Source organism: Schistocerca nitens, chromosome 1 (assembly GCF_023898315.1).
Source record: "Schistocerca nitens isolate TAMUIC-IGC-003100 chromosome 1, iqSchNite1.1, whole genome shotgun sequence".
NCBI lineage: Eukaryota > Metazoa > Arthropoda > Insecta > Orthoptera > Acrididae > Schistocerca > Schistocerca nitens.
In genome coordinates, this window is record NC_064614.1 from 931,151,431 (window position 1) to 931,173,178 (window position 21,748).

Below are 21,748 nucleotides of genomic sequence, written 5' to 3' on the forward strand. Positions count from 1 at the left end.
GCATAAATGCGTACTCCTGCCCATTCCACTCTATAGGTGCTACTCAGCAGTGATGCTATGCATGCTGCCGCATCGTGCTCTGGGAAGCTCGGGAGGGGGGAGTACAGGGAACACATCATGAGCTATGACATCCAACCATGTGAGGCAGCTGATGTTACTGCAGGTACAGTAATCACCATCGCTCAACATAACAAAACTACTGATATGTAAGTGCAGCCACGGGTAACGGATAATACTGATAAGGGGTCCTCAAGATCCTTCATTTGTTAGAGTGTTTTAAGGCAGGAGACACTTCACAAGTATGTGAGACACAATCAGCAAAGAACAGCAGTTATGCTTGGGAAGTGGAGGTGTGTCACTGCATACGATAAGGCCGTGGATCGAGGCGAGTAAGACCAATACAAAGCTGAAATAAGTGAATTCTTTCCAGACCACACAACAGTAGTCTCCTTGGTAGTGCACAGTTTATTGGAGGGAGCAGTAGTTCACCATTCCATGCTGCAGCTGTGATGGATAAAGTGTCTCCTCTGTGCTTCCAAATCAGTGCTTTGTATATCCATTACAAACATTGACTGTGTGGTTACTTCCCTGGCTAAGTGATCACCTAGTTCATTCCCCAAGATTTCTGTATGACTCAGGATCCAGAATAAAATGACTCAGCACACGGTACAGCTGAAATCATAAAGAAGGCCATGGACAGTGGACAATACTGGATGGTGAAGGTAGCATAAGTCAAGATACTGCTGAAAGCTCACTGAGTCATTAAATACCAAAAGTCAATTACACCCACCTGAGAGCATCAGAAGTGATAAAATATTCTAATTTATCAATTCTAAAATAGCACAAGCTGTTTAATACATATGACAGATCAGAGGCTTACTAACTTGATTCTATCATCAACCATTCCAACACAGAGGAAGATAATCTAAGTTCTCAAGTCATTTAATGCCATTTCTTGAGTCCCTTTGGTTATTATAATCACTTTGAGTGACAATGCAGGCATTATTACCATATAAGGAGGAAGAAAGGAAAATTAGGATTAAATGTCCCATCAATGCAATGGTCATTAAATGAGATGGAGAGCTTGCTCAGGCTGTAGAAGAAAACAGGCCATGTCCTTTTCAAAGGTACACTTCTGGCAATCCTATAAGACCTTTGCCTGTTAACCTATTACTACTACTCCTCTGCCTAGGGTGGAGTTATTAGGTAGCTAATGAAGGCATTATTGGAGCCCCATGCTCTGTTAGTTGTTAATGTTAATTTTCAAAACCAGTTCTCCCACTTCTTTTTCAATTAGGTAATTAATAGTGTGCTCTGCTCCAGACTGTCCTGCAAGGTAACTTGCTTGTGACAATACAAGACAAGTTGACTGTCAGCCATGTAGGTAAACAAATGATACAGTTTAGATGCACAAAAGTGTACATCTGTGACAAACTGTATGCCAGACCGGAGTTGAAACCCAAATCCCTGTCTTTCATGCAAAATGCTCTAGCATCTAAAAATCTGAGCACATCCCACAGACTGACTTAAAAGCTGCAATTTGCTACTAGTTCCTCACCACACCTTCCAAACTAATCAATAGAAATGTTGTTGAGCTGCTCAAGTAACTGAAATGGGAACCACAGAGAAAAAGATTACATTCTTGTATTTAATTCCTGGTAAATTTAAAAGACCAATATTTTGGACACATGGTGAAGCAGTTTACTGCCTTCATTTCACTTTTGTTCCAAAAAAGGAAGGAAGGAAGAGCAGAGTTTTAAACTTTACAATGATGACAGAATAAGTGTAAACTCAGAACAAAGGAACCACCTCTGCATTCATTCTAACTCATTTAGGGAAACCACGAAAAACCTAAACACAAACAGCTAGATAGAAATTTGAGCCCCACCCCTCTCAAATACAGGTTCTGTGTCTTAGCCACTTAAATATCTCACTCGGTTTTGAGTAACGACCACACAAAAATACGAGCATATAATTATGGCCCAACAGATTGTTTTGCTTATTCCATCCACAAATAAAACAGACAATGGACCAGCTAGTAATAGTAAGAGGTATCCTCTCACAAGGTGATGCATAGTGAGAATATGAAGACAAATTAGTAAATCTATTGAAACTCTATGAAAAAATTGGAAATTTTCTTAAGGGGCTGAATTTTTATCAAATACAGTGCCAGTAATGGCTGTGTTCACAGTTTCAAACAGATGTAATGTGAGACTGGCATTACATTTTTCATGGAAATTGACAATGATTAGTATCAGACAGCAATATTATGCTACACAAAATAAAATGGATTGCGACTGAGACGCAGTCCAAGTTGACAGAAGCTAACAGAAATTCTGCCGCAGATTCAAGACCATTTATTATTGGGTGAATGAAGTAAACATAGATGTAGGAGCAGTGCAGATTTGGTACATTATGGTCATACAATTGAGGTTTCTTCTGAAGAAGCAGTGGATACAATGCATGATATCGTGGCTGAAGACTATTGCCTTTAAATTTATATTACTGTCACGACAATTGGCATCTCACATACAGAGTTACATAAGATTCTGGTGACAGCAACTGCAGTAATGGAATTTTCATAATTTCATGATAATTTACTGCAAAAAGAGTGCATCATCATTAGCTCCTACACTGGAACAATAATGACTTGTTCACAAAATGAGTTGGTCAGGAAGTGTGCTTTCACCTGCTCACTCATTTGCCATTGTGAAGGGCAGGAGTCAGAGTAAAGTTTCAAAACAGTTCCACATGCATCCTCTGTCACAAGTGACTTCTGTTTTCTAATCCCAAAATTATGCAGCATTAGAAGCAAAATTCTGTTCTGATCGAACAAAAACATCTGAATTACACTGGGTCAAATTCATTTATCTCAATGGAGATCATACAGAAAAATAATATTTTTCTAAAAAAATTTATTTATTAATAAACATAGCAATCCATTCTTCTACATAACATACTGTATAGCTGTGTTAATAATATCATAATGGTTGTAGTTTGCTCTTGTTTCTTTCTATGTCATCCTTTACTACCGATTGCATTTTTTGCTACACCTACAATACTACACCTAATTTACCGCACAAAACACCTAGGTTTTGTTCTAGTAGAGTATAATATCCTATCAACACTGAAATCATGAGGTACTGAATGCAAGCTTTGACTGAACAAGGATAGGGAAGGAGATCAGCTGTAGATCTGTTTATGGGACCAGTATTAACCTCAAGAGATTAACATAAATCTATCTGGCCAGGCAAGAATTTGAATTTCACTCCTTGAAAATATGAATCCTGTGTCTTCACCAATGCATCTCCTCACTTGTCATATGGATTATAAGTACAGACAAAAATGTGCACACACTTTGTTAAATATATTCGTCAAATGCAGTGTCTCCTTATTAATGATGCAAAGCATCATATACAGGTTGTCTTATCTTCATGAGTCCACATGAAGAATTAACTGTTTTCAGCACCTAACTTGAAACTGGTATTCAATATGGAAACACCATATTAAAAAAGGGTGAGTAGAAAATAACTTCCACTTCACTTCTGCAAGAAAAACACAAGAAAAGTCCCATAAATGATAGGTTGTCTTGACACAGAGCACAAACTTTGAGTGGGTAAAGATGGGAAAGAAAATCAAAATCAACCCTTCCCTTCAGAAGAAAAAACACGTCAGCACTTGGTTTGACAGATTTATAAGAACTGTGGAAAGCATGAATCAGAATGATGGCCTGACATGGATGTGTATTAAAAAACAAGATTTACCAAATTACGCCAGCAATCATTTCACAAATGCAACAACTTCATTAATCCTGAAATTTACAAATCAAGAAAAACCAGGAAATTAAAAATCTGCTTGTAGCATGAGGGTAGAGCCAACAAACAAACATGAAGTGTTAAAAAGCCTGAAACCTAAAATGTCAACAGGAGTACATGAGGTGCCAGGTCCTTCATAACAGTGACAGCACCACATATGACAAGGCCTTTGGCATACATAACCAACTTACCATTTAGTGGAGGAGTGTTTCTAGGAAGATTGGCAATCTAAAAAATGAGGCCATTATTTAAAAATGACAATCTCTCCAAAGCATTTTCTACTGCTAATCATCATAATCTTTATGTACAACTGGAACCATTTCGTATTCAAGGGATAGGAAAAAATGATTTGAATCACACCCACTAAACACAACGCAGATTATAAGACTGATATCAGCTTACGCCACGCACAAAATCAGTTTACTATCAGGTGCAAAAAAATTTGAAATAGGAGTATTACAAGACAGTATTATAGGTCCCATACTGTTTCCTGTTTATATAAACGACATTCACACCTCAGCCATACAGCCGACGACATACTATTCACAGATGATACTAGTGTGATAAAAGTGCATCAAAGCAATTGCTTCACAAATACTGATCAAGTCCTGAAGTATGTTCTCTTTTGGTTCAATGCAAACAGGTTGACAGACAAAAGCTAGATCTGGTGTTGGGTGACGAAGTCATAAACAGAGTGACTTCTACAAAAACTGCTGGAGATTCATGCCATTGGAAACTTAAATTTTAATGGTCATAATAAAACTTACAGAGAAGCCCAATTCAGCATGTTTTGCTCTTAGAATTATTGCATCATCATCATCATCATCATCATCATCATTTAAGACTGATTATGCCTTTCAGCGTTCAGTCTGGAGCATAGCCCCCTTATAGGAGGAGGAAATTAGTGTTGAACGTCCCGTCGACAACGAGGTCATTAGAGACGGAGCGCAAGCTCGGGTGAGGGAAGGATGGGGAAGGAAATCGGCCGTGCCCTTTCAAAGGAACCATCCCGGCATTTGCCTGAAGCGATTTAGGGAAATCACGGAAAACCTAAATCAGGATGGCCGGAGACGGGATTGAACCGTCGTCCTCCCGAACGCGAGTCCAGTGTGCTAACCACTGCCCCCTTATAAAATTCCTCCACGATCCCCTATTCAGTGCTAACATTGGTGCCTCTTCTGATGTTAAACCTATTACTTCAAAATCATTCTTAACCAAATCCAGGTACCTTCTCCTTGGTCTGCCCCGACTCCTCCTATCCTCTACTGCTGAACCCATGAGTCTCTTGGGTAACCTTGCTTCTCCCATGCGTGTAACATGACCCCACCATCTAAGCCTGTTCGCCCTGACTGCTACATCTATAGAGTTCATTCCCAGTTTTTCTTTGATTTCCTCATTGTGGACACCCTCCTGCCATTGTTCCCATCTACTAGTACCTGCAATCATCCTAGCTACTTTCATATCCGTAACCTCAACCTTGTTGATAAGGTAACCTGAATCCACCCAGCTTTCGCTCCCAAACAGCAAAATTGGTCAAAAGATTGAACGGTGCACAGATAACTTAGTCTTGGTACTGACTTCCTTCTTGCAGAAGAGAGTAGATCATAGCTGAGCGCTCAGTGCATTAGCTTTGCTACACCTCGCTTCCAGTTCTTTCACTATGTTGCCATCCTGTGAGAATATGCATCCTAAGTACTTGAAACCGTCGATCTGTTCTAACTTTGTTCCTCCTATTTGGCACTCAATCCGTTTATATTTCTTTCCCACTGACATTACTTTCGTTTTGGAGATGCTAATCATCATACCATAGTCCTTACATTTCTGATCTAGCTCTGAAATATTACTTTGCAAACTTTCAATCGAATCTGCCATCACAACTAAGTCATCCGCATATGCAAGACTGCTTATTTTGTGTTCACATATCTTAATCTCACCCCGCCAGTCTATTGTTTTCAACATATGATCCATAAATAATATGAACAACAGTGGAGACAGGTTGCAGCCTTGTCTTACCCCTGAAACTACTCTGAACCATGAACTCAATTTACCGTCAACTCTAACTGCTGCCTGACTATCCATGTAAAGACCTTTAATTGCTTGCAAAAGATTGCCTCCTATTCAATAATCTCGTAGAACAGACAATAACTTCCTCCTAGGAACACGGTCATATGCCTTTTCTAGATCTATAAAGCATAGATACAATTCCATGTTCCACTCATAACACTTCTCCATTATCTGCCGTAAGCTAAAGATCTGGTCCTGACAACCTCTAAGAGGCCTAAACCCACACTGATTTTCATCCAATTGGTCCTCAACTAATACTCGCACTTTCCTTTCAACAATACCTGAGAAGATTTTACCCACAACGCTGATTAAAGAGATACCTCTGTAGTTGTTACAATCTTTTCTATTTCCATGTTTAAAGATTGGTGTGATTACTGCTTTTGTCCAGTCTGATTGAACCTGTCCCAACTCCCAGGCCATTTCAGTTATCCTGTGTAGCCATTTAAGACCTGACATTCCACTGTATTTGATGAGTTCTGACTTAATTTCATCCACCCCAGCTGCTTTATAGCACTGCAATCTATTGACCATTTTCTCCACTTCCTCAACTGTGATCCTATTTCCATCATCATTCCTATCCCATTCTACCTCGAAATCTGAAACATTACTGATCGCATTTTCACCTACATTGAGCAACTCTTCAAAATAATCCCTCCATCTGCCCAAGGCATCCACAGGATTCACCAGCAGTTTTCCTGACCTGTCCAAAATACTTGTCATTTCCTTCTTACCTCCCTTTCGAAGACTGCTATTACACTCCAGAATGGTTTTCCAGCAGCTTGACCCATAGTCTCCAACCTGTTTCCAAAGTCTTCCCAAGATTTCTTCTTGGATGCTGAAATTATCTGTTTGGCTTTGTTTCTTTCTTCAACATAACTTTATCTGTCTATCTGAGTTCTAGTATGTAGCCATTTTTGATACGCCTTCTTTTTCCTTTTACAGGCTGCCTTGACTGTGTCATTCCACCAAGCTGTTTGCTTCATCCTACTTTTACATACTACTGTCCCAAGACATTCTCCAGCCACTTCTAGTACTGTGTCCATGTACCTTGTCCATTCCTTTTCCAATGACTGTAATTGACTACATTCAACTAACTGGTACCTTTCTGAGATCGCTGTTATGTACTTGTGCCTGATTTCCTTATCCTGAAGTTTCTCCACTCTTATCCTCCTACATATGGACCTGACCTCCTGCACTTTCGGCCTCACAATCCCAATTTCAATGCAGATTAAATAATGATCAGTATCATCAAAGAATCCCCTGAATACACGAGTGTCCCTCACAGCCTTCCTTAATTCCTGATATGTTATTATATATTCAATGACAGATCTGGTTCCTCTGCCTTCCCAAGTATACCGGTGAATGTTCCTATGTTTAAAAAAGGAGTTTGTGATTACTAAGCCCATACTGGCACAGAAATCCAAGAGTTGTTTCCTGTTCCTGTTGGCCTCCATATCCTCTCCAAATTTACCCATAACCTTTTCATACCCTTCTGTTCGATTTCCAATCCTGGCATTAAAATCACCCATGAGCAGAACACTGTCCTTGTCCTTTACTCTAACAACTACATCACTGTGTGCCTCATAAAAACTATCCATCTTATCTTGATCTGTCCCTTCACAATGCGAATATACTGACACAATCCTAATTTTCTTTCCAGACACTGTCAAATCTATCCACATCAGTCGTTCGTTTACATACCTTATTGCAACTACGCTGGGTTCCATTTCTTCCCTGATGTAAAGCCCTACACCCCATTGTGCTATTCCTGCTTTGACTCCTGACAGGTAGACCTTGTATTCTCCCACTTCCTCTTCTTTCTCACCCCTTACCCGAATGTCACTAACAGCTAAAACGTCCAGCCCCATCTTACTTGCAGCCTCTGCCAGCTCTACCTTCTTCCCAGAGTAGCCCCCATTGATATTAATAGCTCCCCATCTCATTACCATTTGTTTGCCAAGTCGTATCTTAGGAGTCCCTGGTTTGTCAGTTAGAGGTGGGACTCCTTCACCTCCAAAGGGCCGAGGCATTTTGCTCTGATTGTTGCCAGCATCATATTTAAAGTACCAGGGAAGCAGGTTGCTAGCCTTACTTGCCCCGAGCCCCATAGGGTTTTACCCCTAACGGTTGAGGGATAACCGGTGGATTTGGTAGTCTTTGCCGTATGAGCACAAAGGTGATCACGACTCAGAATATGTCCGAGATGCCCAGCCTTATTCCAAATTAACTGGTATCCCGACTGTCGGGACCACTTACTTGGTCACTCATACGTTGCCCGTGGTTCATGAACTAGGACATGACTACAGGAACCCACACCATGAACCACTAGAATGCATTGCAAATGTTTGTATTTCATAGGGTGTCGAGATAGCATATTTTGGTTAGTTTCAGTCTCCTACAACACAGAGAACAATATTTTGGGTTCCAGAGCTTGCTGCCTAAATGGATTATTATTATTATTATTATTATTATTATTATTTCTTTCTTTTCTCAGACGTTATGTCTGGTCAAAAATGGAAAGTGACGCAGACCTTGATCAAGCGTGACTTCCTTTTAACTGTACGGTATATGTTATATTGCATTTAGGAACTTTCAGGTAATTGAACATGTATCAATAATTACGGATTTCTTTCCTGATGTAAAGCCCTACACCCCATTGTGCTATTCCTGCTTTGACTCCTGACAGGTAGACCTTGTATTCTCCCACTCTTTGTCTTTAAATATGTCTGCTTGTGTGTGTGTGTGTGTGTGTGTGTGTGTGTGTGTGTGTGTGTGTGTGTGTGTGTGTGGCGCGCGCGAGCGAGAGAGTGTATACCCGTCCTTTTTTCCCCCTAAGGTAAGTCTTTCCACTCCCGGGATTGGAATGACTCCTTACCCTCTCCCTTAAAACCCACATCCTTTCGTCTTTCCCTCTCCTTCCCTCTTTCCTGATGAGGTAACAGTTTGTTGCGAAAGCTTGAATTCTGCGTGTATGTTTGTGTGTCTATCGACGTGCCAGCGCTTTCGTTTGGTAAGTCACATCATCTTTGTTTTTATATATATATTTTCCTACGTGGAATGTTTCCTTCTATTATATTCATATAATTACGGATTTCTGTAGTTGTATATGTAAGTTTGGATGTAGCTGCATTGCATTGATGTACTGGTGGATATTGTGTGGTATGACTCCTGTAGTTGATAGTATAATTGGTATAATGTCAACTTTATCCTGATGCCACATGTCCTTACTTCCTCAGCCAGTTGGATGTATTTTTCAATTTTTTCTCCTGTTTTCTTTTGTATATTTGTTGTATTGGGTATGGATATTTCGATTAGTTGTGTTAATTTCTTCTTTTTATTGGTGAGTATGATGTCAGGTTTGTTATGTGGTGGTGTTTTATCTGTTATAATGGTTCTGTTCCAGTATAATTTGTATTCATCATTCTCCAGTACATTTTGTGGTGCATACTTGCATGTGGGAACGTGTTGTTTTATAAGTTTATGTCGTAAGGCAAGCTGTTGATGCATTATTTTTGCTACATTGTCATGTCTTCTGGGGTATTCTGTATTTGCTAGTATTGTACATCCGCTTGTGATATGATCTACTGTTTCTATTTGTTGTTTGCAAAGTCTGCATTTATCTGTTGTGGTATTGGGATCTTTAATAATATGCTTGCTGTAATATCTGGTGTTTATTGTTTGATCCTGTATTGCAATCATGAATCCTTCCGTCTCACTGTATATATTGCCTTTTCTTAGCCATGTGTTGGATGCGTCTTGATCGATGTGTGGCTGTGTTAGATGATACGGGTGCTTACCATGTAGTGTTTTCTTTTTCCAATTTACTTTCTTCGTATCTGTTGATGTTATGTGATCTAAAGGGTTGTAGAAGTGGTTATGAAATTGCAGTGGTGTAGCCGATGTATTTATATGAGTGATTGCTTTGTGTATTTTGCTAGTTTCTGCTCGTTTTAGAAAGAATTTTCTTAAATTCTCTACCTGTCCATAATGTAGGTTTTTTATATCGATAAATCCCCTTCCTCCTTCCTTTCTGCTTAATGTGAATCTTTCTGTTGCTGAATGTATGTGATATATTCTATATTTGTGGCATTGTGATCGTGTAAGTGTATTGAGTGCTTCTAGGTCTGTGTTACTCCATTTCACTACTCCAAATGAGTAAGTCAATATTGGTATAGCATAAGTATTTATAGCTTTTGTCTTGTTTCTTGCTGTCAATTCTGTTTTCAGTATTTTTGTTAGCCTTTGTCTATATTTTTCTTTTAGTTCTTCTTTAATATTTGTATTATCTATTCCTATTTTTGTCTGTATCCTAGATATTTATAGGCATCTGTTTATTCCATCGCTTCTAAGCAGTCGCTGTGGTTATCCAATATCTAATCTTCTTGTTTAGTGTGTTTTCCCTTGAAAATGCTATTTTTCTTACATTTGTCTGTTCCAAAAGCCATATTTATATCATTGCTGAATACTTCTGTTATCTTTAGTAATTGCTTGAGTTGTTGATTTGTTGCTGTCAGTAGTTTTAGATCATCCATGTATAGCAAATGTGTGATTTTGTGTGGGTATGTTCCAGTAATATTGTATCCATAATTTGTATTATTTAGCATGTTGGATGGTGGGTTCAGAGCAAGGCAGAACCAGAAAGGACTTACTGAGTCTCCTTGGTATATTCCACACTTAATCTGTATTGGCTGTGATGTGATATTATTTGAATTTGTTTGAATATTAAGTGTGGTTTTCCAATTTTTCATTACTATGTTTAGGAACTGTATCAATTTAGGATCTACTTTGTATATTTCCAATATTTGTAGTAACCATGAGTGGGGTACACTATCAAAAGCTCTTTGGTAATCAATGTATGCGTAGTGTAGCGACCTTTGTTTTGTTTTAGCTTGATATGTCACCTCTGCATCTATTATCAGTTGCTCTTTACATCCTCGTGCTCCTTTGCAACAGCCTTTTTGTTCTTCATTTATAATTTTGTTCTGTGTTGTATGTGTCAATTTCTGTGTAATGACTGAAGTTAATATTTTGTATATTGTTGGTAGGCATGTTATGGGGCGATATTTAGCTGGGTTTGCTGTCTGCTTGATCTTTAGGTTTCAGATAAGTTATTCCATGTGTAAGTGTATCAGGGAATGTGTATGGGTCTGCAATGTAACTGTTAAATAATTTAGTTAGATGTGAATGTGTTGAGGTGAATTTCTTTAGCCAGAAATTTGCTATTTTATCTTTTCCAGGTGCTTTCCAATTGTGAGTAGAATTAATTGCTTGGGTGACTTCATGTTGCAAAATTATCACTTCAGGCATTTATGGTATCATCTTGTATGTGTCTGTTTCTGCTTGTATCCACCGTGCATGCCTGTTATGTTGTACCGGGTTTGACCATATGTTGCTCCAGAAGTGTTCCATGTCTGTTATGTTTGGTGGATTGTCTATTTTAATGTGTATGTTATCTATTGTCTGGTAAAATTTCTTTTTGTTTGTGTTGAATGTTTGGTTTTGTTTCCTTCTATTTTCACTTTTTTTGTATCTCCTAAGTCATTTGGCCAATGCTTGTAATTTCTGCTTCTTTTCATCTAATTGCTCTATCACTTCTTGTTGTGAGATTTTACCTAACCTTTTTCATTTTTTGTCTGATATTTCATTTCTTATAAATTGTGTTAGCTGTCCAATGTCTTTTCTCAGTTTTTCTATTCTGATCTGTAGCCTGTGTTGCCATGCTGGTTTTGTGGGTTTCTTCTGTGTGTTGGTTGGTTCTGATCTCTGCCTTGTGTGTGTATTTAGTGTAGTGAGTGCTCCTATATAAACCAGTAGTTGTAACTCTTCCATAGTTGTGTTTTCATGTACTTTGTTGTGTATGATTGTGTTGATAGTTGTTATTGTTGTTTCGAGTTGTGGGTTATTTGGTGGTCTATGCAAGAATGGTCTAATGTCTGTATTTGTGTCTTTGTATTCTATATATGTCAGCTGAAATTTTTCTTCTATATCTAACATGTCTGTCACTTTGTGTTCTATTTGTGCTTGTTCTGGTGGCTGTCTTAAGATTTAGTTTTCCTCTGATTGTTTAATTGATGCGTGTTGTTCTTTGTTTGTTTGCTCTGGGATGTTTGAGTCCATTACTGTATTTTCTTCTTCTGATTGCACATTATTTTGTTCCAGTATTTGTTGTACTTGTTGTTTGATGTTTTCTAATTCTGACTGGGGTATCCTGTTATTTTTGATTATTACACGGATCTGATCAGCTAGTCTTTGTTCTGTTAAAAATTTTAATTCTGGGTATCTGGTAATAAATGTTGTGTATACTTGTGATCTGTATCCAGTTGTGTTGGTTCCTATGTTTGTTGCTTGGTAATAACAGAACATGAGGTGTCGATTAACTTCATCTGACCATCTCATCCTCTGTCTTTGTTTTCCTTCTAGGGTAGTTGCAGGAAGCATATCCTGCAAAACACCTCTATTTGGATTTAAATCATTTTCCAGTTGGCTAGCAGTGTCGTTACCATTGTGGGCGGTCATAGGGTTCAAGCGTCGTCCCTGACCATGACGGCGCTTGTCCGAGGCTTCTTTAGTTCTGTCCTGAACCAACTAATCACACTAAAAGGGGTGTTAGCCCTATTAGTGGTTTGTTCTTTTCGTCGCCTTTTACGACTGGCAGAACATACCGGAGGCCTATTCTTTTCCCGGGCCTCCACGGGGTTTATTATTATTATTTTAATAGAAGGCTATTCAAATAATAACACAATAGTTCTCTACACACACTCTGCAAATCAATTTTCAAAAAGCTGAAAATACTAATAATACCTTCATTAGATCTACACAAACATGTTGTGTGTGTCAGAGTCCATCTTGCAGATTTTCAGATAAATGCCAACTTTCATACCTAAAATACCCTAAATGTGCAGCACTCCATACTTAGTGAACAAAAAGAAGAAACACACAAAGGCATGTGAACCATATTGGTACAAAACTTAACAACTGACTGCCAGTCAACAATAGGTAGTTTGGGGATGAGAATCAATTTAAAACAGAATTTTAAAAAAAATCAGCCCAGAAGAAACACACAAAGGCATGTGAACCATATTGGTACAAAACTTAACAACTGACTGCCAGTCAACAATAGGTAGTTTGGGGATGAGAATCAATTTAAAACAGAATTTTAAAAAAAAATCAGCCCAAACAATGTTTTTACTTGTTAAGTGACTATATAGGCCAATAAGATTTCCTGATAATGCTTATAAAAAAGTAAAATTGAAAACATTGTCTTATGTCCCTAAACCTTTTTGTTATACGGTCAAAGGAGAACAATCATGCGATGTAAAATCTTTACTGAATTACTGTAGTGTGTGTAAGATCTTGCTGTTTAGGGAGAACAAAAGTAAAGCCCTACAAAAAACCAACTATGCATTATTACAACTGTGTTACTATGCACTGAATGACCTTTTCTTATTTTGTTTGTAATTTGTGTACATATTTATATGTTTCATTTCCTTTAAGTGCTTTCTCTTAAATTTATATGTGCATTTGGACAACATTCATACGATATTCATTATCAATGGGCTGATAAATAAGATAATATAAATAAATTTGAACCAAAAGGGAAACCAGTAGTGATGAAGCAAGCTGGGATATTTTTACTTCTTGTTTTGCCATCTGCCTCCTTAAAATTCATTTTTTTACTTTTAACTAATTACCATTAACATACATGAGTATAACAAGCACCATCATTAAAGAGAAAGGTTGGCCCCCAGTTTTAAAGAATATAACACAAGATCAAATATTGTGGTTAGTTTTATGCATGTAGTTGATTTTCTAATTTATTTTGACTATTCCTAATTAATACTGATAAACATTTGGATGAACAACTAATGGTATTATTAAAGGATCTATTTGGCTCTATTCGAAAACTTGTTAGCAGAGCCAACTCTTAATTAATTCCAAAGTAAGTCACAGTTTTGTCCAAAGTATTGTTTGCATAATGATATGTTAATTTCATAATTTAAACAAATAATTTCACCTAACCCTTGCAACAGAAGAAATTGTTAAAAGGAACGGATTTTTTGATGTATTCATTTAATTTAATGAGTTAAGCTTTAATTGTAACTTCTGTAAATTTAACTTCAAACAATGTGTAGTTTCAGTACCTATTATTGTGAGGATATATATGGGCCCAATTTTCCGTCCTGAGACAGTCAGTCCACGGCCGAGTTTCAGACAAGAAACCTGTGTTGATTAGAATGACAACAATGCATCAACTTAACCATTGAACAAGTGTTACACCAACAGGCCGTGTGTTAAAGCAATGACAATGTCTCTTCAATTTATTTGAAAGATTGTGAAATGTGTGGTTAGATTTTTACTGCTAGTAGATGTTCAACAGTAAACTATTGTAGCAGTATGTGGATGTTTGCCCACAAACTATTAATGAGGCTTATCAAAAGTTAAACAATAGTTCACTGCCCATATAACTGTGTATTACTGGGGGATTGTGAACAGTGAAAGTAAAGAACAGCGAAACACTACAGTGCGCCTGTCGGCTACATTATTTACAGTAGCCAGTGTCGAAATTACGAACCCCATTTTTCAGCCATTCAGCCAGTGTAGCAACGCAGTATGTCATCACTGAGGGCTATCAGCAAAGAAACAAAGCAGGAAGCAGGCGAATGCCACCCAGTGTCTTCAACACTACTCTATCTTGCTTGGGAAGAAAAAGAGATTGTCTATGTCCATTGTCAATATTGGTAAATCACTTTTTTTAGGGGGGGGGGGGGGGGAGAGGTATAAGATTGAAGTGAATCATGGTGAGTGGGGCAGGTGGGGCATGGGCCCAGTCAATAGATATTCATCTTCTAGTAGGTGCACATTAAATCACTTTCAGCAATAGGGTATTTTTGCATATTTCATATAACTGATGTTATACAGCTATATAAATAATATTATTGCAACTGGTAAAAGGAGGTTTTAATATCAAATTACGATCAGTCTTCGAGAATGAAATTTTGACTCTGCGGCGGAGTGTGCACTGATATGAAACTTCCTGACAGATTAAGACTGTGTGCTGGGCCGAGACTCGAACTCGGGACCTTAGCCTTCTGCGGGCAAGTGCTCTACCAACTGAGCTACCCAAGCATGACTCACGCCCTGTCCTCACAGCTTTAATTCCACCAGTACCTCGTCTCCTACCTTCCAAACTTCGCAGAGGCTCTCCTGCATACCTAAGGTCCTGAGTTCGAGTCTCAGCCTGGCACACAGTTTTGATCTGTCAGGAAGTTTCATGATCAATCTTGTTCTTTCTGTCTGTAGCAAAGGAAAATTATCTCCTATACCTACATAATAAAAAGAAGGAAGGGGAAGGAAATTAGTTGTATCCTACCTAAAGGTACACAACTCTGTCTTATAATTTAAGTAATTTGTATCACCATCGAAAACCTAAATCTGCATGGGCTCATGAGAATTTGAAATTCCAGCATTCAATAAGCGTGTCAGTTTCGGTAACCATCAGACCACTTTGCTCAGTATACTTCAACTGGTAAATATAGCATTTGTACACGAGTTAAGGAATATCAGTGCTATTGGAAATTATAATTCTAGAAGTTCCTCATCACAGTCTCTGTTCATTGGCAAAATCAAAGACTGTGGTACCACCAGCCAGGTTTGGTCCATGAAGTTTACTCTGTTCGGCAATCCTGACTTAGGTTATCGTGAATCATTTCAGGCAAATTCTGGGGCAGTTCCTCATACAATTATAGTGTTTCTGTGTGTACATATATTTTGAGCTATTTATTTCCACTGTATTACAATGACAAATCCTAAATCATTGTGAGACTATCCCTGGATGAATAAATGCATAAATAAAATAACTGATTCAATACTAGAGTAACATCAGTTTTTTTTTTCCTGGCATACCTCTGCACTGTTGCAATGATTGGCGTATGACAAAAAATGATAAGCCATATCTTGGTTTGATCTCACATCATAATGACATGATAAAAGTCATGTTTGAAGTTCCCTGCAGAAATATCTATAGCACTCCATAATTGCAAAAGTGTTGCAGGTGCAGAATTTTTTTGCACGAACTGACCTTTTGATTATGTCCCATAAATGTTTATTGGAATTCATGTCAGGAAAGAATGTTCTTCAAACCAATCGTGAACAATTGAGGCCTGGTGACACATATTCTCACCCACAAAAGTTCTATCATTGCTTGAAACATTAAGTTCATGAATGACTGTAAATGGTCACCAAGTAGTTCACCTGTGCCAGAGGACACAGACCATTCTATGTAAACATGACCCACACAATTATGGAGCCTTCACCAACATGCACAGTGCCTTATTGACAACTTCCGTTCATGGCTTTGTGGGGCCTTTGGCACATTCTAACCCCACCATCAGCTCTTACCAATTTAAATTGGGACTCACCAGACCAAACCACAGTGCTCCAGTCGTCTAGAGTCCAATCGATACAATCACGAGCCCAGCAGAGGCACTGCAGGCGATGTCGTGCAGCAAGCAAAGGTATTCGCATCAGTCATCTACTGCCATAGCCCACCAACACCAAATTTCGCTGCACTATCCTAATGGATACATTCGTCACATGACCCACATAGATTTCTGTGGTTATTTCACATAATGCTGCTTGCCTGTTAGCACTGACACCTCTCCGCAAACGCCACTACTTTTGGTCATTAAATGACCTGGTCGTCGGCTGCTGTGTCGTCTGTAGTGAGAGGTAATTCTTGAAATGTGGTATTCTCGACACTGCGTATTACAGATTATTGAATTCCCTAATGATTCTGAATTGCAAGGTCCCATGCGTGTATCTCCAATTACTTTCCCGCGTTCAATGTCTGTTAATTCCTGTTGTGCAGCCATAATAATGTCAGAAATCTTTTCACATGAATCACCTGTGTACAACTGACAGCTCTGACAATGCACTGCCCTGCTATACGTTGCGTGCATGATATTACCACCATAGGTACATAAGCTTATAGCTATCCCATGACTTTTGTGTAAACTGTATGCTATTCTTTACCAACTTGGGTTGACCACTTTTGAGGTCAGAAGGTGCAAAGCATATGCTACGTTTAATAGGATAATGATAAGTAAATAAACCAAACTTTATTCCATGTAGGCTTTCACGGCCGGCGTCTTCATCAGTAAACACTTCCGGGCTAAGTTGCCGTGGTCGATCTGTAGAACTTCTTCTCCCTGACGTTTCGTTCTCAACCACGGAGAACATCTTCCGAGGTGAGTCAACGACTGACTCACCTCGGAAGATGTTCTCCGTAGTTGAGAACGAAACGTCAGGGAGAAGAAGTTCTACAGATCGACCACGGCAACTTAGCCCGGAAGTGTTCACTGATGAAACCAAACTTCAGTTAAACTACTGCTTCCTTCTCGTAAAAAAAGTGTAGGCTGTAAAAAGCAGAGCAAACGCAAAGTCTATCTCACTAAAACGCATTGACCTTAAAGATAAGCATCTGACACATGGATAAAATGGAAGTGACATACAATATGATGTTTACAAAGAAAGACAATCACTCCTACAACTGTTAAACTAACAACAGTGACGGCAATTATGTTCATAACTATGATATGAATTGGCTTCTTCCAGCCTGGGCAAGACTCATTTCAGTTTGGCAACACGAGATACAAATGATTTGCTCATCATAGGAAAGTATACCATAAATTATAAGCCACTATTTCAGATACCTGTGTACTATCTTCTTTGGGTTTAACACTGGATGAGAACTCTACTGCTTCAAAATCTCCAAAATCATCATCAGCCAGCATGGAATCTGGGATCACATCATGTAATTGGGTAGCTGAAGCATCAACCCAGTCTGTCCTTCCACTTTCTCCACTTTGTGCTTCCGGGAAGAAAGAAGATTCTTCACGCACTGATGGTCTCTCTGTTGATGCCCCATTACCTCTATTTGGTCTTTCACTGTCACTACTGTTTCCAGATTCAATATAAGCCACTTTATCAAATTTTAGGTCCTCCAGTTCTTCCTCTGGCAATTCAGTTACATTATGGAAAACACCAAACTCATCAGAACTGCTGTCATGGTAGGAAATATCTTCCAACTTCTCAATTTCAGACACTACTAGTCCGGAAAAATTTTCACTTTCACAACTTAAGTTTGTAGTGTCTTTCACAGACTCACTAAGGTCCAATTTCAGAGGCAATGGTTTCATGAGTGTGTCACCCTCAACCACTACTGAAAAGTCAGAGGAAGTAAATAAACTATCTTGTGATTCACGCTCTTCAGGAGTTGGTCCACCTGCTGATGTCACAAAATCATCGTTGTACTTACTACTTTCACTTACAGGTTTTTCAGTCACAGTATTTGCAACAGGCAAATCTGTGACTACACTGCTTTTTGTATCTGAATCCGTTATTTCTGAAAGCAATGTGCCCCCTTCAATGTTCAGAGCTGACTGTCCGGGAATGGAAGACTTTGAATTAGCAACCTCATTAGGAGTACAGTGTGATGTATCTCCTAATGAATTTACATCATCTGCACCATTTCTATCATATAGTTCTTGCTGACTTTTACTGTATGCTTCTTTAAGGTCTGTTTCATGTCGTGAAACAGAATTAACAATAGATATATCCTGATGACCATTGCAGCTTTGAGTTATACTAGCATAAGATTCCACTTGTTTATCAATTTGTTTCATATCAGGGGCTTCTGTTTCTTGCATTATTGTAGGAATTCTGGTTTGTGCAGTAACACTTTCTCTGCATGTTACATTAGCATCAGTCTGTTGATTTCCAGTAGCACCTGAAAAGTTCAACATGATCTATTAATACAGAAGCAGCAATACTATCAATATTATTAGCTCTGTATACAGTACTTACAAAGCTAGAACATTATGATAGAATAGGTAGCAGCATACTACAGTGGCTTCGATTTGTGAAACCTGACATCAGATCAACAATACTTATATTAAACCATTTTGTCTAAATCCCATCTGAAGTACGTGTTTATCAGCCATAGAAATATGTCCAACTGGTGTGTACAACACAAATTAGTATGTGTGCACTTATGCATTTATACAAAATTAAATGTTGTCCACCAATTTCATGGTGGTTTGTGTGGCATAATGATATATACAGATAGCTTGCCCGTAATTTCATCTGAATAGTGCATAGTGGCATATGTGGGTGATTGTCATGTTTGCTTGGGGCAGTGCAGGGTTTATGGTTTCATAAAAATGAAGCATAAGAGCAAAATATAGTGTTCATATGTAGGTTGTACCTCTCAAATGCCACCAAAGGAACTGGGAAACTGAAAACATCACTTTAGACAGACTGACTAGAATCAGCTTCTTTACCCAAGATAGTATGAAGAATTTTACAGCAATCACTTCCCAACAACCAAAATCAATAGTTTCACTTGTAATACCGTTTATTTTAAATGGAATTTAACCCACACATGGTTTACTAAGACTGACAGTACAACATCAGTTCATTTTTAACATTACCCCTTTCAAAAGCTGAAGTTTGTTAGATGTCACTCTGTTGATCCTTCCACTTACACTACATTGGTAAACAATAAACGAAATGATCATATGTGGAGAATAATGTTCCATCATAATTTCTGCTACTTGAGTTACCTGTGGCGTTAAATGACAAATCTCCAATCGAAAAATCACCAAAGTCGTCGTCGTCATCATCATCATCTTCATCAGGATTGTCATCCAAAGGCGGAGGTGATGATGACACCATTGGTGGTATTATGTTTGACATGGTGATGTACTTACACAAAACTTAAGTTCAGTGTAAAGTATCCATCTGAAATCTAATTGATGGTACCACATAAATTCATGGAACGTGGAACACGTAAAAGACAATTCGGCATATGCCAAGGTAAGCCCTTCATTTATACACACAAACGAACGTCACATGACATTACACAGAAAACTAGTAAGTTCCGCATGCCAACATAAAACAGAAGTCAAGAAGCTTCAAATATTTTTCTTCAGAATCCTTGTGGCGCTTACCTCAAAGGTATTGGAATCTAGATTAATACTGACTGCGAACAGAAAACAGAACATGTATCTCAATTATGACATTACACACTTCCTATCGATTCACCACATTACACATATCCTACATTATCTGTCGTAAACACAGCAGACATATGACATTTCTCAATCGCATTCCATTCGATCAAACTTGGGGAGATCGATGTCGATGAAAATCAATGTCGACATAAACTGGAGACTTTTCATGAATCTTTATTGCAATATTACTATCGGGATTAGGAAAGATAGCGCAGATGTTGTTCTTGACATATCATATAATCAATTACAGTTCACAAATAGTTCTCTTCATTCTATATGTATTACCAACTGCGCAGACAAGTCATACCGCATGAACCCTTATTTTTAGCGGATGTGAGACGTGCGCAACCCTGGAAGTTTGAGTCGCAAGTCTGGGCAAAATTGTTCAAATCTGCTTGCGCAAATCACACATGCGTATACAAAGCTTAGCATGTGGAATGGTAATAGTCGTAAATCTGGCGCACGAGACATGTCTTAGTCAGTTGTTTGTTCAGTATACCCTGTAAGTGCTCACTGAATTCTAAAACGCCTGATACATGTATGTGCTGTAGAGATTGTACTTTCATTGAAATGTTTAGAAGACACAAATTTTTGTGGACAGTTAACAGCAAGCAATAAAGCCATCGGATTAGAAGGCAGTTATAGCAGACAGATGAAAAGTACCAAAAAAATGTTTGTGGACTATTCAGGCTATCGTTGTGGCCGATCCATAGCCCCCTGCTCCTCCCCAGCTGCTCGGCGACAGAGGATCGCGGAGATTAACGGCCGCGCCCAGGAAGTAGCTGTGGCCAGCCAGACAGCCGGACCCAGCAACAACACAATGCACACGTTCAGCGAGATGCACGAAATCAGCGTAAAGAAATTTTTCAACAAAATAGCTCTCATACTCAAAGAGACTGACGACGAGAGAAAAGATATCAACATGTAATGGCAAAAGCCGACAAAAACTGGAAGAAAAGGCGTCAGGAAGGGCCAAGAAAACCCGTAACGGATGGATACATCTGCTGCAGAAGCGTCAGACACACCAGCCTCAAAAACGAAAACGCCCACCAGCAAACCCGAGGACGTGGACGTCGTCCTATCACCGCACTGGCTACAGCACACATCTGCGCCGCCCCCGCAAAGTGCGTGACGCCCACCACTGTGAATGCAAGGTAAAACAATGCACAAATCCTCTCATGCAATGTGAACAGAATGAGTCCCTCAGTGAAATTAGACGCGCTTTCAGATCTCTTGCAGCATAGAACTGCAGACATAGTTCTTCTACAAGAGGTGGTAATGACGCAATAGAAGAGGTACAATGATACCGAGTTTTCAGCACCACTGCGCAGTGGTTAGCACACTGGACTCGAATTCGGGAGGACGACGGTTCAATCCCATCCTGATGTAGGTTTTCCGTGATTTCCCTAAATTGCTCCAGGCAAATGCCGGGATGGATCCTCTGAAAGGGCACAGCCGACTTCCATCCCTGTTCTTCCCTGATCCGATGAGACCCATGACTACACTGTTTGGTCTCTTACCCCAAACAACCCAACCCATCCCAGCAACACTGACTCTGAAACCCGATGAAGGATGGCTATTATGGTCAGAGAAGAAATAGAAACAGGAGAACCGTAACTAATGGTAGATGGAAGCAACATAGCAGTAGTAATAGCAGGATCGCTGTTCATAAACATATATGCACCGTCGGGGACAAGAACAAGTGTGCGATAAATCAGTTCTTCAACGAACACATTTGCGAACTCCACCCACACAATAATACCAATCTTGTGCTAGGGGGAGATTTTAATTGCGTTG

General features: G+C 39.0%; 1 protein-coding gene across 3 annotated transcripts in view; it reads right to left on the bottom strand.

The window, feature by feature from the left end:
• Positions 1-20,138, bottom strand: part of LOC126193617 (aftiphilin) — an 83,782-nt gene extending 63,644 nt beyond the window's left edge. The window contains exons 1-3 of one of the 3 annotated variants that reach the window (XM_049932701.1): positions 19,889-20,138; positions 19,502-19,686; positions 17,591-18,666 (exon numbers count right to left, since the gene is read on the bottom strand). In XM_049932701.1, the coding sequence (XP_049788658.1) occupies positions 17,591-18,666; positions 19,502-19,634 (1,209 nt within the window). In that variant the 5' untranslated portion in view covers positions 19,635-19,686; positions 19,889-20,138. The remainder of the gene's footprint in view (positions 1-17,590; positions 18,667-19,501; positions 19,687-19,888) is intronic. The other 2 variants (XM_049932702.1, XM_049932703.1) reach the window with 2 other exon arrangements.
• Positions 20,139-21,748: the final 1,610 nt, after the last annotated feature.